This window comes from Vitis riparia, chromosome 8 (assembly GCF_004353265.1).
Source record: "Vitis riparia cultivar Riparia Gloire de Montpellier isolate 1030 chromosome 8, EGFV_Vit.rip_1.0, whole genome shotgun sequence".
NCBI classification, from domain to species: domain Eukaryota; kingdom Viridiplantae; phylum Streptophyta; class Magnoliopsida; order Vitales; family Vitaceae; genus Vitis; species Vitis riparia.
This window is the reverse complement of record NC_048438.1, coordinates 17656167-17674278: the sequence shown is the minus strand read 5'-3', so window position 1 is coordinate 17674278 and position 18112 is coordinate 17656167. Positions and strand designations below refer to the sequence as shown.

The window sequence follows — 18112 nt, the reverse complement described above, 5'->3', positions numbered from 1 at the left end:
TATATATATATATATATATAATAAAAATAAATTAAAAATGGATAAATTATTTTTATTTGTTATTTTAAATTCATTTTATTTATTTTAAATCATAAATGATAATTTAATTATTTCTTTTTCTAGTTCGGAAAATTCGAGTGAAAATATAAGGAAAAGAAAAAAAATATATATATATATATATAATAAAAATAAATTAAAAATAGATAAACTATTTTTATTTTTATTTTAAATTCATTTTATTTATTTTAAATCATAAATGATAATTTAATTATATATAAAAATTTTCAAAACTAAACACGACTTTAAAGTATTTTTCGGAACTAAACACAATCTTAAATTATTTTTTCATATAAAGTATGAGACAATAAAAAAAATTGTGAATTGTGAACTACCAAAAATAATTAAAATTAAAATAATAATTTGCACAAATAAAGTTTTTTATTCATTTTTTCAGTACATAATGATAATGATCTAAATAAACAAAAAATAATAAATCTAACCCAACTCAATCCAACCTTTAACTTAACGTATTCAACTTAAATTCAATCTAAACTCATTTTTCTAAACTTGAATTGAGTTTAGATTGATCGAATTAGACTCGGGTTGATTAAGTTGATAAGATTACATAATTATAATTTAAAGTCTATATATATATATATATTATTTATATAAAATTTTAAATAGTAAATATGCTAAAAATTCAAAATAACAACAAAAAGGTAAAAATAATTTTATATATCTTTTCAATTAAAAAAAGTATATGATATAATTTTTTTTTTTTATAATTCTTTTTGAAAATTTAAAAAACAAAATGAATGTTACATATTAAGATAATATTCATTATAAATATTATAAAAATAAGTAAATTGAATTTATTAAGTTCAAGTTATTTGAAATTTAGAATGCGTTTAATAGTGATTTTAAGAAATATTTTTATTTTTTTTAATATTTAAAATTTTTACTTTTTAAATATTAAAAATATTTCCTAAAATTATTTTCAAACACTCTTTTAGTTAAGTTTAACCTAATAAGACAATTTGATGAAATAATGATATTTACCAAAAATCTTATCCAACCCTCCTTGCAACTCCAGCACAAACTCAACAGCGAGGAATAAACGTGGGCCGACATCCGATACAGCCCAACCGAGCTATTTTTGGACCCTGATGAGATATTATGGGCTAAGTTGAGGGGCAGCTCAAATTCGCAATAACCCAACGGGTGTTGTATCCTCGGTTGTGAGTTTTCAGTCTCGTTAGGCGGTCTGCGTAGCATCGTAATTTCACACATCCAAGAATGTCATCCAGCCAATAATTAGTTCTTAAAATTCAAGCGATGCGATAACTATACCATGAAAGCCATATGAAATATCAATTATACCCTTAACCGCCCTCCGAAGAAACAACTTTTTAAATTTCTTGGTTGATAGCTCCAAGAATATCCTCCAAGATTTCTGAAACCCTAGTTTTCCGTAGGTTGAATTCCATGACTAAGGAATTTGCAGTCCCGCCGGTGGTCTTTCCCTCCGGCGGAAACCAATCAGTCGTCAGCATCCAGAAACGGCGAGTCCCTTCGGCGCCGTTCCAGCCATCTCGTGCCACAAACCCTAGCATTCCCTTCATGTCCTTCGATATCGGATCCGTCACCACAGCATCTCCCTCCCCCGCCACCCTGTACGGCGGTCCCATGGGCGGCGCCACCACCTTCGAGGCCGAAGAACCCTTACTTGATGAACTCGGGATCCACCCAGACCAAATCCGGAGGAAGACCCTTTCCATCCTGAACCCGGTCCGTGTCAACGCCCATCCCCACACAGACTCGGATCTATCCGGCCCTGTTCTCTACTACGTTGCCTTTTCTCTATTCCAATTACTCGCCGGGAAGATCCAATTCGGCGTAATACTGGGTTGGATCGTGGTTTCTTCCATGTTTTTGTACGTTGTCTTCAACATGTTGGCGGGTCGGACCGGAAATTTGGATCTTCATCGGTGTACAAGCATTGTTGGGTACTGCATATTGCCTGTCACCGTATTCTCGGCGGTGTCCCTGTGCCTTCCGGCCGGCGGGGTGGTGAGTTTCGTCATGGCGGGGTTTTTTGTGCTGTGGTCGACTCGCGTTTGTACAAGCCTTCTTGTCCAGTCTTGTCCTGATTGCGAGGAGCATGGAGGATTGATAGCGTACGCCTGTTTTTTGATATACACGTTGTTCGCAATGCTTGTCATATTCTAATGGTAATGGTTCTTAGAGATTGTAATGAAATTTTGGGTCATAGTTGAATTTCTATACATGTTTTCATATCTTGATGAAACTACGTGTATTCTGTGCTGGGATTGGGTATCACGAAGGCATGCATCTTTATATTTAGAGATGAATATAGGTGTAAATTTTTTTATCATGTATACTCTCTCTCTATATATATATATGGCAAGCCAAATGTTTTCCCAGTTCGCTTTGAATGTCTTGTGTTACTTGGATGCTTTTTGGAAACAGGTTTCGTTTGAGTTTTGATGTGTTGCAATTGAGGCTGGATGTAGCAAAATGCTTAATTATGGATTGAATCTAACAAAAATTAAATGTCTGAAACTTAACTGAAATTACATGAGTTGCCTGATCTGTGTCAGAGTTAGGGTTGTCATCTTTTCATTTTTTGTTCTTGTTGTTTTTGGGAATCATCTCTTCACAGAACAGAGGGTTTGTTTTTCTTTATGTTCTTGTCTAGTTTGTATCAAGTTATATGTCTCATTTTCTTTTAAGTGTATGAATTAGTATGTCTTTGATATCCGTATCTAGAATTTTTCTTGGACTGTTGGACTAGTAAAATAACTTTTTATGAGGATTGGATGGCCATTAACAGGGGGACACTACTAGTTCTTTGATAATAATCTTTTTCCCCCTGAAGTGGAGGTTGTGACAATAAAAATGAATGTTGAATAATATTCATGTAGCCATCCTCAAGCAGTGGGATTACATGTTGAGGATTGTTCCTTTTTTTCCCCTTTGTGAATGCTTGGGCCCTTTCAATGAAAAATGAAAATAAAATCTTGAATCAATCCAGAGCTTGTAAGGGTGTATCTAAAGTAACAATGCGATGCTGGCTTTCTTGTTGAGACAGTTTTTGGATCTGTGACCCTTATCACTGAGTTATCGTCTTTGCCTTACTGAACATAAATTTATAATGTTACAGAATTTGATTGGCCATTTGTCACCTGTATTGTAGGTCATTTGTAGGTTTTGAATCTATAGGCTAGAAACCTGGGAGGATTGCAGCTATCTGGGAGGATTGCAGCTATCTGGCCTGCCTTAGCGTTTGGGGGAAAGTATTGTGGGTCATAGCTTTATAAAGCATTTTGTGTTCTACCATGTGGCAATATAATTTTAGCTCCACTTGGGTGAAAATATTGAGCACAGGAAAAACACCACATGCACATTGGATGCTTTTTTTCCCTTTTTTCTTGATAAGGAAAAATGCACATCAAAGTACATGGGTTGTATATAACAGGCACTAAGTGGCAAATCCACAAAAGAGAGAAATAAAAACCCACTCTCTTCCATAACATGATCCTAACCCATCTACAAAATCAATTACAAGCATTGAGTCTTATATTATATACATCCCAACTCAAGTTAAGAGATTACTTAGGAATAACCATTTCAATGTATTCTCGGACTGTTCATCATTTCCAAATGTTGTACGGTTTCTCTCCTTCCACTAAGTCCAAAAAACGCAAAGAGGCGTCACTTGCCAAACCTTCTTTCATTTTTCTCCCTACAAAGGGTCATGTCAACTTAAGAGAGTTTCTTTGATTGTGGAGGGAAGCACCCAAGTCACACCAAACCAGGAGAGCAACAATTATCATAGAACCCTTGATATGATGTAATGAAAAAGAATGTGATTGATTGATTCCCTCCAATTTTACACTAGTATATGTTCTCCAATGATTGTCCTCCTTTTTTAAGTTGATCTAATGTTAAGACTTTTCCTTAACTAGATTCCAAGAGAAAAGGCTCACTTTAGTCAAGACCCAAAAATTCCAAATAACCCTTGATAGGAAAGAGATTAACCTCTTTGATTCCAAGAGAGAGTACAAGGATTTCACTAAAACAACACTATTCTTTGATTCCTTCCAAATTTTCCGATTGAGAGAAAAACTTAGGAGCTCTTAGCTCCTAATTGTTTAAGTGTACAAAAACACAGATTCCAATAACCCCTCATCCTTGGCTCATCTCATATATCCACTACCTAAACATTTTTAAGAGAAGTTAAAGCATACAAGGGAGGAAAAGACACCCTCAAGGGTTCCTCCTCGCAACAAATGTCCTACAACTTCACCTTTCTACCATTATCCACTTCAAAAGCAACCTCACCATTAAGGAGGTACCACTCCTTGAGAGCTTTTCAAACTCCAACCCCATATCCTTCTCTAATCTCTCACTATGCAGGACTTACATCCCCTTTCTTCCTTTTCATACTTCTCCTCTATGACCTGTTTCCAAAAAACTTCCTTTTAGTATGCAAATCTCTAACTTCACTTACCCAGAAATTAAGAGATGAAAGACTTCTAATGCCCAACCCCCCTTACTCCTATTCATGCACACAATATCCCATCTTACAAGATGAGGTTTTCTCTCCAAAATGCCACCTTAATTGAGGAAATCTCTTTGTAGCTTCTATAGTCTTAACCTTACCTTTATGGGAATGGCAAATAAAAACATGTCGTAAATAGGCATGCTGGATAATGTGCTTTGAATCAACATGAGTCTCTCCCCTTTAAAGATGTATTGTCTCTTTTACATCAATAATCTTTTACGAAATCTCTCTTTCACCCTATCCCATACCGATATTGATCTGAAAGGGGCACCCAATGGCAGACCTAGGTAAGAAGAAGGAAGCTTTCCCTCTCTACAAACCAACTGCATTGCCAATTCCTCCACATTAGTCAACCCCCTATTGGGATCAATTCATTTTTTTTTTTTTTTAAGTTTATTTTCAAGCCCCAAAATTGCTTTAAATCTCACAAGTAGCCAACATAAGTGAACCATATGATCTTCAGAATCTTCACAAAAAAACCAATGTTTTGGTGGGACACCTCCACACACTCACCGCCATTCACTTCACCCTAACTCCCAATGAGTAACCACCCTCCTTGGTCCTCTCCAATAGACTGCTTAAAACTTCCATGGCCAACACAAAAAGGTATGACAAAAGAGGGTCTCCTTGTCTTAACCCTCTAGAGTTCAAAAAAAAAAAAAAAAAAAGAAACTGGACAGGGTCCCATTCAGGCACTGAAAATTTTGCTTTGTAAAAACAGCACTTGATTCATCCAATCCATTTTTCGCCGAAACCCATCTTATCTAAGATACCTAGCAAAAATGTCATGTTGGCATGGTCCTACGCCTTTTCAATGTCAAATCTATAAATAACACCACTAGAACCACTTTTCTGCATAAAATCTATAGGCTCATTGGTTAATAAGGCTGCATCTAGGATTTGTCTTCCTTAACAAAGGCATTTTGGAACTTGGAAGATTTATGGTTTACGTATAAATGTCCAATGACTATACCTCAACTTGCTTAACTGAACTTAAAGGATGGATAGTAATGGGAAGATTTATGCTTTTGCATTTGGAAAATCTATCCTTTAAGTTTAGTTAAGTAATTTGGAGTATGATCATTGGAATAACCAGTAATGTATCATCATGGTGGCTGCATGGAGCAGGATGCTGAGTTAATTAAAATATAATGATACACTTAATTGACACAAATGTGTGAATTGAGTAACCCATGGTGGAGTTATGTTGAGTTAATCAAAATATAATGGTACACTTAATTGACACAATTGTGTGAATTGAGTAACCCATGGTGGAGTTATGGTTTTTAATTCGTTCATTCTAACACGATTCATTCCAAACAACCTTCCCTTTATAAAGTAGTGCCTTCTTTTCTAGGATTAGTATCTGTTTGTCTTTTAGCTTATGTCAAACCATCTTTTTAAGAATGATTGTAGGGTTAGCTGAGCCAATTTACCCCCCAGCCTCCGCTGTAACAATTCTAGAATTGTGCCTCAACTTTCAGGCATGCTATTCTGCATCAAGGTGAGGTGGGTGGGCCATTCAGAGGGTCTGGAGAAATAGTATCTAATATTTGCCTTTTTTGCTCTGAATCTTTTACAGTTTGGCAAGATTTTGTAAAGGTTTTCAAAAATATTCATATGATAATCAATCATAGACTACAGTAGAATCCCTTATTGACTGCAAAGGATGCTGAACTTTATGTTTTTGGAGTACAGTTCAGGAATTATATAATTGCACCTCTTGTCTATCACTGATTTCAAGCCAAGGATAAAGTAATGGAGCTTACAAGTGGATACTACATGAGCTTTTATAATATGGCACTTACCTTTTGGGCTATAGCAAAGTTGTGAAGGACATGAATGCTCAACTCAGTCAGTGTTGGATGTTTGGAGTGCCTTGAATCAAAATGTACCAATTACTGCCTGCTGAAATAGAGTTAGATGCGGTTATCTTGGAAAATTGATATTTCTGGATCATATAATTTCCTCTACAAAATATATAAATTGAAATGTCATCTTTTCCAGCTAGAATTGTCATGTGGTGCTCTTTGAGATGGCAGGCATTAATTATCTGATTTTGAAGATCACAGCATCTAATCTAGTTTTGCATGAATGCCACTGTGCTTATATTCTGATTAAAGGTTGAGTTGTACAACTAGGATCTTAAAATTTGATTTATACTTTCCTTAGCTTGTTTCATCCAATACAATAATTTACCATTATAAATTAGTATAGGTGTTTTTGGTTCTCCTTCAGGCTAAATGAGTTTGGTTGTCAGGAGCCTTGGAGGATTAAGAAAGTGACAGGTATGTCTAGGTTCTTAGACAGTTAGGACTCATTACTTTTAGTATGAATTAATTCATTCTTCCACCTAGCTTTATTTTTCAATTTTTGGTCTTCCTCTTTTTCCCTTCCCTCTCACCCTTTGAGCATTTTCAACTTAATGAAATGACCCCTTTTGTCAGCATATTCATTAGTCTCTATTATATTGACTGAAACCATCCACAACAATCCCCAATTTACCCTCAATTGGTGGTATCTCTCTAGCTCCTACAGATGCATCTAGGCTCCATTTATATTTCCTAATTTTCCATTCATCCATCCGGGCATCTCTATTCACCCTAGTGATTTTTTCGACTTGTTGCTGGAGGGTTTAAAAGATTAAAACGATAACATTCCTTGTGGGTAGAAAATCAATTAGTCCTTACTGTTTACATATTACATGAGCATTGTACTATCCACCTGCTTGTCCTAAATAAATGATATATATATATATTTTGTATTGATGATTCTTTCTAAGGCATTGACTAGTTTTCATGATCTTTATATTTCCTATTATTTTTGCATTGTTCTGTGCTTAACTGGTGGTTAAAATGGGTACACCTGAAGTTATTTATTATTCTCTTCTTCTTTTTTCAAGGGGCTCATTGGAAACCTAATTTTGGAAAGGTTGGAGGTGGGTGCTGTTGCTAAATTATTTATTTGAACAAAGTGCTGTATCTTCTGATCCGTTGAGGTAGGTAGGCCTACCTCTGATGACTTGGTTTATGGTTTAGGTGGATGGGAGTAAAAAATGTTCTTCCATTTGAAATTTAGATCATGAGCCTTTTTTAGAATTAAATGCCTGTTTGCAAGATTGTATTTAAATACAAGTTTTTTTTAAAAAAAAAAAAATGAAAAACAGTGTTTTAACTTAAAAAATTCATTTGAGCAAGTTATAGTACAAAAACTTTTTTTGAAATTTTGTTTTGAAAACAAGTTACTTTTTGGAATAAATTTGATGTGTTTTTAGTTGTTTTTTATAAAATATTATAAAAAATATGAAGAATATTTTGAGAATTTTTGTATTATACGGAACTGTATAATATTTTTAAACCATAGTTTCTCATAAATTATGAAGGAAAATATAAGAGGAAATAAAATAAAGAGGAAAAGTTGAAAGAAAAAAAAATTGAAAAATATATTTAAATTTAATAAATTATTTTTGTATACCATTATAAACTCATTTCACTTGTTTTAAAAATATAATCAAATACGAAAATATCATTTTAAAAGGAAAATTATTTTTAATATATGAATTTTGGAATGAAATTTTGGTCCAAAAATAATTGAGAATTGTTGTAAAAAAAAAGAAAAAGAAAAAAAAAGCTTCTTTTTCAAAAACACTGTTAGACCCGAAATGAGTCGTATTTGTTTTCTACTTTGATTCTTGTGTCAACTCTCATGCGCTCTTCCCTTCCTCCCTGAAAATGATTCTTATCATAGCCTCTCTTGATGAAAAGCTCCACCCTGACACCAGAAAAACGCTGACCATCAACCAATTCTATATCATAGCAGGTTTATCCCTATCCTATCAGAATTCATTGGGTATGGTGAAGAATCCACTCTCAACCCTGAACATTGAGAACCAGAAGCTTATTGCCGAATAAAATAATCGAGTGTAGTTTTTTATATTTTAGAATTCAGGCTTTGGGATCAAATCAAGTATGCCCAGACAGAGCTCTGGAAGCTTGTAGAAAGGAAGAAAGAAGAACATCTGGGAACAAATTCGAAAACATTATCTGGAAGTGATGGTTATACAACTTATACTCTCAATTCCAAGTACGGTATTTAGGATAGCGACTCCTCTGAAATGGATTTGGAATTGGAATGCATTCGACCTGAACGCACTTATCATCATGCATATGTCAGCAATACAAAAGATTGGAATTGGAGTTGGGAGTTGAAGTTTGGAGTACGATTATGCTTTGGAATACCAACCTCCAACCTCCATACACTCTCTCTGACCATTGTATATTTGTTGAAGAGCGTTCAACTTACCATCTTCCTTCTGCTCCCACCCATCCCACAGTACATATTATATTATAAATATGTTCCTATATAGTATTTGATATTTTTCGTCAAAGCATGCCCACCATGGCTTCTGCTGTTAAGGATTGTGCAGAACATGGAGGAAGCAATGAGGACATGGAAGGAGATGATGATGATGATGATGATGATGATGATGATCTCTTTGAAATCAATGAGGACATGGAAGGAGATAATGATGATGATGATGATCTCTTTGAAATCAACCTGGAGGCTGTTAACACCATCCCCCCACCACATTACTGGGAAAGCTGTTTCACCAGGACGGGAAACACACTTTTGGCTAATTGTTTGTTGCCCATAGCTGATGTTTCCAGTGCTGTTCCGATGGAGGTACCAAAGGCATGTAACAGTAACACACTCTCGTCATTGCCGGGCGTGTCTAATTTTCTTATGATTGCTAATTCCGCGCCAGGAAAATTTATGGGATTCTCCTCTTTAGGGGCTTTTGGCTTGCGACAGACTAGAGAATGGAACCATTTTTGGTTATAGTGATGAGCTGTGTTAGTTTGTACGCGTGTTGAAATTGTGAACTCTAGTAAGGTCGTTTTTGTTTTTACAGGATTTGACGGCACGGATTCTAGACCCTGAAAAATATTGAAACGTGGCGTTCTCTTTGTTATAATAGTTATTGAATTGTTAGTTTCCAATAACTTGCCTTTTTTTTTTCTTTTTCTTTTTCTTTTCTAAACAACAAGGCAAAGATAGCAGATTGCTTTAAGATAAGAACATAGCATAGGAACATTACTCTAAGACTAGTTCAGTAGTTGAGTCCGGCTCCCATGCCCCATGCAGGGTGGGTGAAGGCCTAAGATCAAGTTTTCCAAGTATAGTCGATGAGTAATAGACCTAAGGACGGAGGAGGTTTGGTTAGTTGCAAGACGGTTATCTATTCAAAGATCCTAGGAATTAAGGCATGACCACTATTTGTGTCTGTGTCAGATGACTCAGATGTTTCAGTAAAGTTTATTACTCTATTATTTGATTTTTTATTTTATTAGGTAAACATTTATCTTTGTGAATTTTAACTAATATTTATATTTATTGATAATAAGTTTATTTATTGAACATTCATATAAAAAATGTTTCAAATTACAAAATATTTACAATAATGGTCCATATCAAAAGCGTTATAAAAATGGTCCATGGATATAAAAATTACCCTCTTTAGATGTGGATGATTAAGATAAAAGATTCTCGAGTAAAGTCGTGAATTTGAAAATGATTCTCCCTAAATATGGAAGACTAAGACAAAAATTTGAGATTTGCAATAAATTAATTGTTGTAATTTAATACTTAATTTTGACTTTTTTTATTAAGTAAATTATTAAATATAAAATTATATTATTTAAACAAACAACATTGAAAATACATTCTATGAATTGTATATTAAATAATTATTAATTTATTTAGTATTGATTTATGCAGATTGTTCTGTAGATGACGAAGTAAGAAAGGATTAATGGTAGAGATGCACCATGAATAATTCTTGCGTCAGCAACCAGGTAGGAGGCCGAAATATTCTTACGTCAGCAACCAGTCAGGAGGCTGAATTATTCTTACGTCAGAGATTCCAAGACTTTATTATGACTTTATTCTACATGGAAATGTTTCAAAGGAAAAACCAAAGTGTACCATTCGTTGAATTTTCTTGGTCGGCACTTGGCCCGGACCTTTGAGGTACATTAGAGAATTTTCCTTGAGAAAAAAATCGCCCCGTTCTTATCAACACTGCAATTGATTTTTTTAAGCACGCCCACGTCTAACCCAAAGATTAAACATTTGTCTCCCATTGCGTTCTATTAATAGTGGTCCACCCCAAACCCCTAGCTGCCAAGGACTCCTACAACTCTAAATGGACCTCATGTCCCATCAAAATTAAATTAAAAAAAGGGGAGTTTTTGAATAAATATTTATTTTAAAATTATAATTAGCATTATTGGCTTTAATGCAATTCATAAAATGATGACAGTTCTATCATTAAAACCACCATTAATAATATTTGAAACAAGTTTAAAATTATAAGTCAAAGAAATACAATTCACACTAACATTTGTTGCTTCCTTAAACTATAAGAGGGCTGACTTATATCCCTTTCTTGTGCCATAGGATCTCTTGATTTCACCTCCACCGTAAGAGGAGGATCAAAGCTATATGGCTTAGATGATCATATCGGTTAATCTTAGTGGATGATAATGTTGGTTTTAGTGCATAAATATAAAATTATGTTTGATATTGATAACTTTAGAACAATTTTTTAAAAGGCTTAAAATCACCATTGATAGTGTTTTCTTATGTTATGTTTGGTTCTTGGGAAATTGAAGAAAATTGCAAAGAAAATAAAATAAAGAAAATAACAAGTTTAAAACCAATAAATTGTGTTTCGTATGGTATTTCAAATAAATTTAAAATCAATAAATTTTATAAAAGGCTCAAAATCATTATTAATAGTGTTTTGTTATGTCGTGTTTTGTCCTTGAACATATAAGGAAAAATGTAAAGGAAATAAAGCAAAAAAAAAAAAAAAAAAAAAGTAAAAACAAGTGTAAAGCCAAGAAATTGAGTTTGTTTTAATTATTTTATATAAATAAATAAATAATTTAAAAAACTATAAATTGTTATCTAATTTTAATTATAATTTATTTACTTTTTCTATTTTTTATAATAAAATCAAATATAATAAATTCATTTTATTTAATTTTTTTCTTTTTTAGTACTCTTCAAGAATTAAGCATAATCACAAGAGGCAAGTGCCCCCTAAAAATAAAAAATAAAAAAATTGACTTGAGGGGTTTTGAACCATCATATCACATGATGAGGGGGTTTTGAACCTCTTGGACTCTTACTAGGAAAAGGTAAGAAATTAAGCCGATTTATTACCACTACACCACATGCGGCCATGCCAAGTTCATTCATTTTCTAGTTTCACCACTGCCATGAAAGTTGGTCTTGATGTACATAATAAACTAGCTTTTGGTCACATGACTGGCATATGGCACAAAAGCTTTAGTTAGACAGTCATCTTAAAAATCACTAAATTCGTACCATAAATATTTTAAAAAGGGAATACCTTTTCCAAAGCCTCCGAGGGAGAAGGCTACAAATCCGCTGGCAGAAATGTGCTTTCCAAAAGGCATATATGCAAATTGGGGTGTTGAAATACATAATTTCATAGAGTAAACATAAATACAAAATGATGCATCATGATTATGCCAATGTCTTGTCGAATCATCATCGATGCAGTTTCAACAGAAGTGCTAGAAGTTTTAATAAAAGGTATACAATCTTATTATCAGCCATTAAATTCTATCGTACTTTAGCCCTTGTGCTCTTTTTCACCAAAAAGTAATGCTTCCCACTACCATAACTAATCTCTGAGATTGTGGGACATGTTCATCTTCCTTGTTCACGTGAAAAAAATAACTCATTTTCGAAAAAGAATTTATACCATGAAATCATAACCTTTAAAATAATGACAAGATTATACATAGATATAAAAAATAAAATGTATGGAATATAAAGTAATGGAATCGAGTTATAAAATGAGGCTTGAGTTGAGTATTCGGTATTGTCGCATTTTTAAAGGATGTCGAAAAAAATATTTTTTATTTTTAATGGATATTGAAAGAGAAAAATGGAAAAAAAAAAAAAAAAACTTTGGGACACTGTAGTGAGAGCCTGGGAGGAAACATTGCTAGTAAAACAACATCCACTAACAAACAGAAATGGTAAAAGTAGTTCTTGACTGAGGATCTCTGGATAAGATTTGTGTCTGAGCAAAAGTAGTTCTCTTCCAGGAAAAAAAATACATAAGATTTGTGTCTGAGCAAAAGTAGTTCTCTTCCAGGAAAAAAAATACAAAGAACTGTATTTCTAAAAATGGTAAATTCTGAGAAATTTAATTGGAAGATGGGGATGATCTTGAAACACTCAAAAATCTAGCGAAGATGGGGTGATGATCAAACATGCATAAAATAGTAAAATCAAAGGTAAAAGAAGCAGGAAATGATAGCTTGATGTGATGCCAACGGCCACAGCCCGTCATGGTTGAAGAGAACAATATAAGAATGGTGCCAAAACTCTGAACTGAAAGAAAAGAAAAGGAAAGTTGACAGGCTAGCACTCTGGGCTGATGCAATGCCATGTGTCCGCATATAATTGTCCTGATGAATAGATGAAGCCCACATGATATTTCACGATATACACAGTGAGTAGTACTGTACCCTAAAGAGGCATTACCACAGTCATAACTTCATTAGCTTTCGTAGAAACCAAACCTTACAGAGAGACATAGACTGAAAGAGAGAATGGATAGAGCGCTTCTGATCATTCAAGTTACAGGTGTGTACTTTTGGACACACACAAATGGATTATTATTACAACCCCCCCATTCATTTTATTCAATTCAAACAGATGGAGTTTTATGGTGGGACGCTAGCTAGCGCCTTCTTGCAGCTGTTTCTCGCTGAGCATTGAAGAAGACAGCAGCCACGGGAAGACCCAGATCGTTCTCAGCCGCGAAGCTCCGGGTGTTGAAGTGATCCCTTGAAGTTGGCGTGTTAACCGTCTGTCTGCGTTTCTGCTTGAAGAGAACAAACACAAACCTGTGGATCCCTATGTTAGGCTTCGGGATTTCATAGCTCAGCACTTCCCTTCCTGTTTAACACCAAACCAACAAAGGGCTTAACAAACCACAAAAAGAAAGAAAGGTGGCCCTCTCTCTATCTTGTTATAGTAGAGTAATTTAAACAGAACAGGCATACCAAATGTGGCATCTGTCGTGCCTGGAATGTCTGTCACTATCCTGCAAAGTAAGCAATGATTATTAATTCTCTTTATATATATCCATAGCTCACTAATTGATATATTTTGTTTTAATCTCTTCTATCATGATTATCTTAGTATACAACCAAGTGAATACAGAACTGACTTTGTGAAATACTGCAGGTGTGGTTCTTGACTAACGTGTGTGATTCTGGTAGGTGTTTGAATAGCTGTAAATGTGAAGATACATATCTATATATATCTTAATGAATTGCAGCTTTATAAAACCAGCATTATTTGTTGGTTTGATTTATGTGGGACGGGGTGAATCAGGGTATACCAGTGCAGGTGTTCTCTTAAGTAGGGATCACTAGGACCAGGAACATCTGGGTCTGTCATGACCTGCAATGGAGGAGGAGGAAGAGGATTATAGAATCTCAAAGCAATATATTAATTGTACGAGAGAAGCAAAAAGAAAGAATTCTAGGGGTCTGGAGAAGTACCAGTGTGAAGAAAGACCTCAAGTCACCTCCTTGAACCTCAACTCTAGGTTTGACGGTAATTGAGGAAGGATAGAGTTCATAACCATTGCAGATTTGCTTGTTGTGGTAAGTAACAGTCATTTTTATCGTTGGAGGGAAAGGATCAAGTACATCTCCTATAACTCTCCCTACAATGAGAGGTTCTAAAATTCTTGCCATATGAGAGAGAGAGAGAGAGAGAGAGAGAGAGAGAGAGATAACGGAGCCCTTAGATATCGGGTAGGACAACTGAGGAGGGTGTCTTGGGTGTAGAAGTAGAAGCATGGAACCCTATTATTTATAGTGTTGTGAGGTGCCTTGAAGACTACTAGATATCTAGTGAGCTAGGGCATGAGAGAAGAGAGGGAGAGAGAGAGGAGTATAAAAGCCTAGAATATGAGACATCGATATAGGGCTTACCGTCCTCTCTTTCCATGACAGGTCAAGTGAGACCTTACTATGGTGCGCTTTCTATGAAATCATTTCTCTATAAATATGTACATATTGGTTATGTGACCATTTCTTTCTCTGATTGGGACCATGGGAATTGGTTCTTGATTGGCTGCATTAGTATATTACCACCTCTCGTTGGGACCCCTGGAATTGGTTCTTGATTGGCTAATAACTATTTTATTAAAAGAGGGGGTGTTTTTTCCGCAAGTCAGAAAAGAATAATCTATGTGACTGCATTTGGGTCACCACTACCCTAGTGGTCGTATCAAAACCTAGTGAAAAAACATGAAATTTATGGGAATTTATCTGCTTGAACATTCGCCGGCCTAACAATAAGAATCCATCCCTTTTTCATTTTTAAGGTAAAGAACTGGAGAGATGGTGGAAATGGATTTGCTAGAACCTTCCTAAATTTGCATTCTTACATTGTTTACTATTTTCAGTTATTCTTTGAGGTCTGAGAGCATAAAGGAGCTCCACCAAAAATACAGAGACAATAAGCGTAGGGCTGAGAGTCACTGCAAGTAAAGAGATTCAGAAAGTTTCTTTGTTTGGCAATGAAAGATGATGGGTTTCTATTACTAGAAGCCAAAGTGCTTTTTGATCATTCATAATTCTAGCTACACCACCCTCCCATGTTCATCCTTCATTTCATAACTTAACATTCTTTGTTTTCCCCCTTTTCCGTTTCCTTTCCTTTCTTTTTCTTTAAATAATATTTTTCTGAATTTTATGCCACTCAAATTCACTTTGTTAAGCTTCAGGTCTTACCCTCGTAAATATATTCCATCCTAGTGAGATTTTAGCTCTATCCGCAACAATATTTCATGTCCTTAATATGTTTTTGGAAAGATTTTGACTATGTGTGGAACATGTTTTTGAAATGATTTTAAAAATTAGTTTTTGAAAATAGTTTTTAAAAACCATTCTACTATATGATTTGTAAAATACACATTTGTTTAAAATTTTAAAATATTTTATTTTCTATATTTTATAAATAAATTTTATATATATGATATTTTATTCTTATTTATTCTGTATACTCTTTAGAAAACAAATAAAAAAAAAGTAATATATGTTCTTGAAAACACTATATTTAATTTTTAGTCAGTGATTATCAAACATATTTTTTTTATTGGATATATATTTTTTAAAAACAGAAAACTGTTTTTTGAAAACGGTTTCAGACACACCCCTTTTCTTCTTCAATTCAAAATGAAGAGTAAGGGGGAGTGCCGTGCCAAGTGCCAAACTATTGAAGGAAACGTAAGTCATGGTCCCAACTCTACCCTAATCTTAATTCCTTTTCTCCTGGCACCTGAGGTGAACTGGAAACCGCGATTGAAAACGAAAGAAGTCCATTCTCTCTTTGATATGTTAACATTCTTCGCATCGCTTCTGTTTCTGCCAATTTGGCCAGGAATCAGAAGTACTACGAGTACCACCCACCTGATGTTCATACTTCATGTAGATATATATATATATATATATATATATAGGACGGTACCCTCGCTATCACCTTCACTTAATTGGGACATTTTTTTTTTTTTTTTTGTCTTAGCCTCTCTCCCCACTTGAGACCAAGTTTATAACAAGCTCCCATCCCATGAATGTGCTCATAGTTGATCGTGGAGGTGTCATACTGTTTACTAGTCAATGAATAAATAGGTGAATTTTAAGTCGGAACCATGAAGGGAACATCCATTAATGCTGTGGATTAATAAGCTGCATGTTCGTTACCTCATACCTGAGAGCCTGACAGGAGAGGAGAGGGGAGGGGAGAAGAGATGACGCCTGACGGGGGCTACCTCTTGTACAAGTTTGTACAGGTTACGGTACGTGATTCACGTATGCACCTATCCGTTCTTTCTGGAGGCAGACTGGCATTTGAGAATTGTGCAAAGTCTTGCATTCCGGACGAACAGTTTTTATCTAGTCCGTAGAGCGTTTAGAATTAATAACAGATCACTGACCCCTTCAAAGCAATCATAAGAGGTAGGAAAAGATAAAAATAAATAAACAGAGAGATAAAGCAAATCTGATGCAGTGAGTACGGGTAAGAATAATTCAAAAACTCTGCACTTCATATTAAAATATTACAAGAAGAATCTTAATTTAGTGAAATGACAGTAAGGAATATTGATATGGAGATGGAATCCCAAGCTAAATAAAATGGAATTAAGGGGGGAGAGGGAGAGAGAGAGAGAGAGAGAGAGAGAGAGAGGTGGTATGTATATGGGTAGGGGAGTAGTATGAATATATATGGGATAATGCGGAGGGAAGGAATTAAAAGGGGTGATAAAACGTCATATCATGGAAAAAGATAAAGAGAGAGGTGGGAAGGGTTTGGTAAAAGTCGGGGCAACCATCACTTCTAGGGTGGTGGTCGGGTTACAGATAGATTCTCCATGGTATCTAGCGTTTGGCTTGCTGCTTTGGGTTTGAGTCACTGGCCGCATATCTTATCACTCTGGATTTCTGTTTGGGCCAATTTTGGCAGACACATGTGTCAAAATTTTGCAACAAACAAAACTTGACCCACCTGACCACATCAAATGGAATTAATTATTAAAATATATGTAAATTATTTTCCTTTCACCTGGCAGAATAAAATAATTAGGAGTGTTATTGTTTTAAAAGGATTTAGATCTTTATGTCATAAAAATTAAGTGGGAAGTGGGAGCTTAGATGGTGGAATTAGGAAGTGAATATTACTATTAAGCTTAAAGAAATTCTTATGAAAAATTAACATAATCTCGATAAATAAATAAAAAAGGTTGGTTGAAGAATTTGCTAAATATGACATTTTAAAATGCTATTTTATTTTAAATTTTGAGTTAAAGTTGTTTTAAACAAACATAAGATCTCTTACATCCAGATTCTTACTTGTCTATACAAAGTAATTTTTTAATTTTTTTTATTTATTTGGTTTTTTAAGTTTAATTTTTTAAAATTTTTAATTACATTAAAAATTAAAAATTATAATTTTTATAACTTTTTTTATTTAAAAATAAATTTTATTCTTTTATATGTATTAAATATAAAAAATAACAAAATTATTTTTAAAATATACATAATGGGGTGGCCCAAAATAATACTCTTTGCAAACCCACTTAAATTTCAGAAAAAAAAAAAAAAAAAAAAAACATCCATTACCATCCAGCGAGCGTGATGATGGGTCGCAAACCATCGACATTCAATTACTGTTGGCCCAACCTTCTCTTTTGTAGTCTTTAGGCAATAGGTTTTGGATAAGGTGGGTCAAAGACTCAAAGGATTCCCAAATCTCAAATCCAGCGGCACGAGGGTCGACTAGTCAGAGTTGGAGGGCTTTTCGATACCTGCTGGGGTTGATCATTGAGTCCCAAGCTTGAGAGGGACAGGAATATTTGAAGATGTAGAGCCCATTTTTGCCAAAGGTTAGGATTTAGGGTTG

The 18112-nt window shown here is 34.5% G+C and overlaps 3 protein-coding genes across 9 annotated transcripts; 2 read left to right on the top strand and 1 right to left on the bottom strand.

Annotated features, from left to right (window-relative positions):
• The first annotated feature begins 1426 nt into the window (after positions 1-1426).
• On the top strand, positions 1427-10667 carry LOC117921147 (protein YIPF5 homolog). Of its 7 annotated transcripts, none has more exons than XR_004652291.1 (3): positions 1427-2231; positions 7491-7586; positions 10367-10667. XR_004652291.1 is itself a non-coding variant. In XM_034838949.1 (3 exons), the coding sequence occupies exon 1, from the start codon at positions 1486-1488 to the stop codon at positions 2227-2229; it is 744 nt and encodes a 247-aa protein (XP_034694840.1). In that variant the 5' UTR covers positions 1427-1485; the 3' UTR covers positions 2230-2231; positions 7491-7526; positions 10367-10667. The 7 variants fall into 7 exon arrangements, 3 of the variants coding, with proteins under 3 accessions (XP_034694840.1, XP_034694841.1, XP_034694842.1); XR_004652292.1 differs by having other exon boundaries at positions 7491-7590; XR_004652293.1 differs by lacking the exon at positions 10367-10667 and adding an exon at positions 8408-8494.
• LOC117921148 (coiled-coil domain-containing protein 1) lies at positions 8962-9588 on the top strand. The gene is made up of 2 exons (XM_034838952.1): positions 8962-9280; positions 9501-9588. The coding sequence occupies exons 1-2, from the start codon at positions 8978-8980 to the stop codon at positions 9537-9539; spliced, it is 342 nt and encodes a 113-aa protein (XP_034694843.1). The 5' UTR covers positions 8962-8977; the 3' UTR covers positions 9540-9588.
• Positions 10668-13150: 2483 nt separating the features above from the next.
• On the bottom strand, positions 13151-14438 carry LOC117921203 (protein TERMINAL FLOWER 1-like). Its single transcript, XM_034839027.1, has 4 exons — positions 14206-14438; positions 14043-14104; positions 13702-13742; positions 13151-13594 (listed from the first exon to the last, which is right to left on the bottom strand). Exons 1-4 carry the CDS (start codon positions 14401-14403, stop codon positions 13377-13379), a joined length of 519 nt encoding a protein of 172 aa, XP_034694918.1. The 5' UTR covers positions 14404-14438; the 3' UTR covers positions 13151-13376.
• Positions 14439-18112: the final 3674 nt, after the last annotated feature.

Bases quoted from the DNA above. Each gene is read 5' to 3' on its own strand.
- LOC117921147 (XM_034838950.1), top strand. From the start codon at position 1,486: ATGACTAAGGAATTTGCAGTCCCGCCGGTGGTCTTTCCCTCCGGCGGA.
- LOC117921203 (XM_034839027.1), bottom strand. From the start codon at position 14,403: ATGGCAAGAATTTTAGAACCTCTCATTGTAGGGAGAGTTATAGGAGAT. The intron at 13,743-14,042 runs GTATACCCTGAT...CTTACTTTGCAG, and splicing joins TTAAGAGAACACCTGCACTG to GATAGTGACAGACATTCCAG. The intron at 13,595-13,701 runs GTATGCCTGTTC...GGTGTTAAACAG, and splicing joins CACGACAGATGCCACATTTG to GAAGGGAAGTGCTGAGCTAT.
- LOC117921148 (XM_034838952.1), top strand. From the start codon at position 8,978: ATGCCCACCATGGCTTCTGCTGTTAAGGATTGTGCAGAACATGGAGGA. The intron at 9,281-9,500 runs GCATGTAACAGT...TTGTTTTTACAG, and splicing joins TTCCGATGGAGGTACCAAAG to GATTTGACGGCACGGATTCT.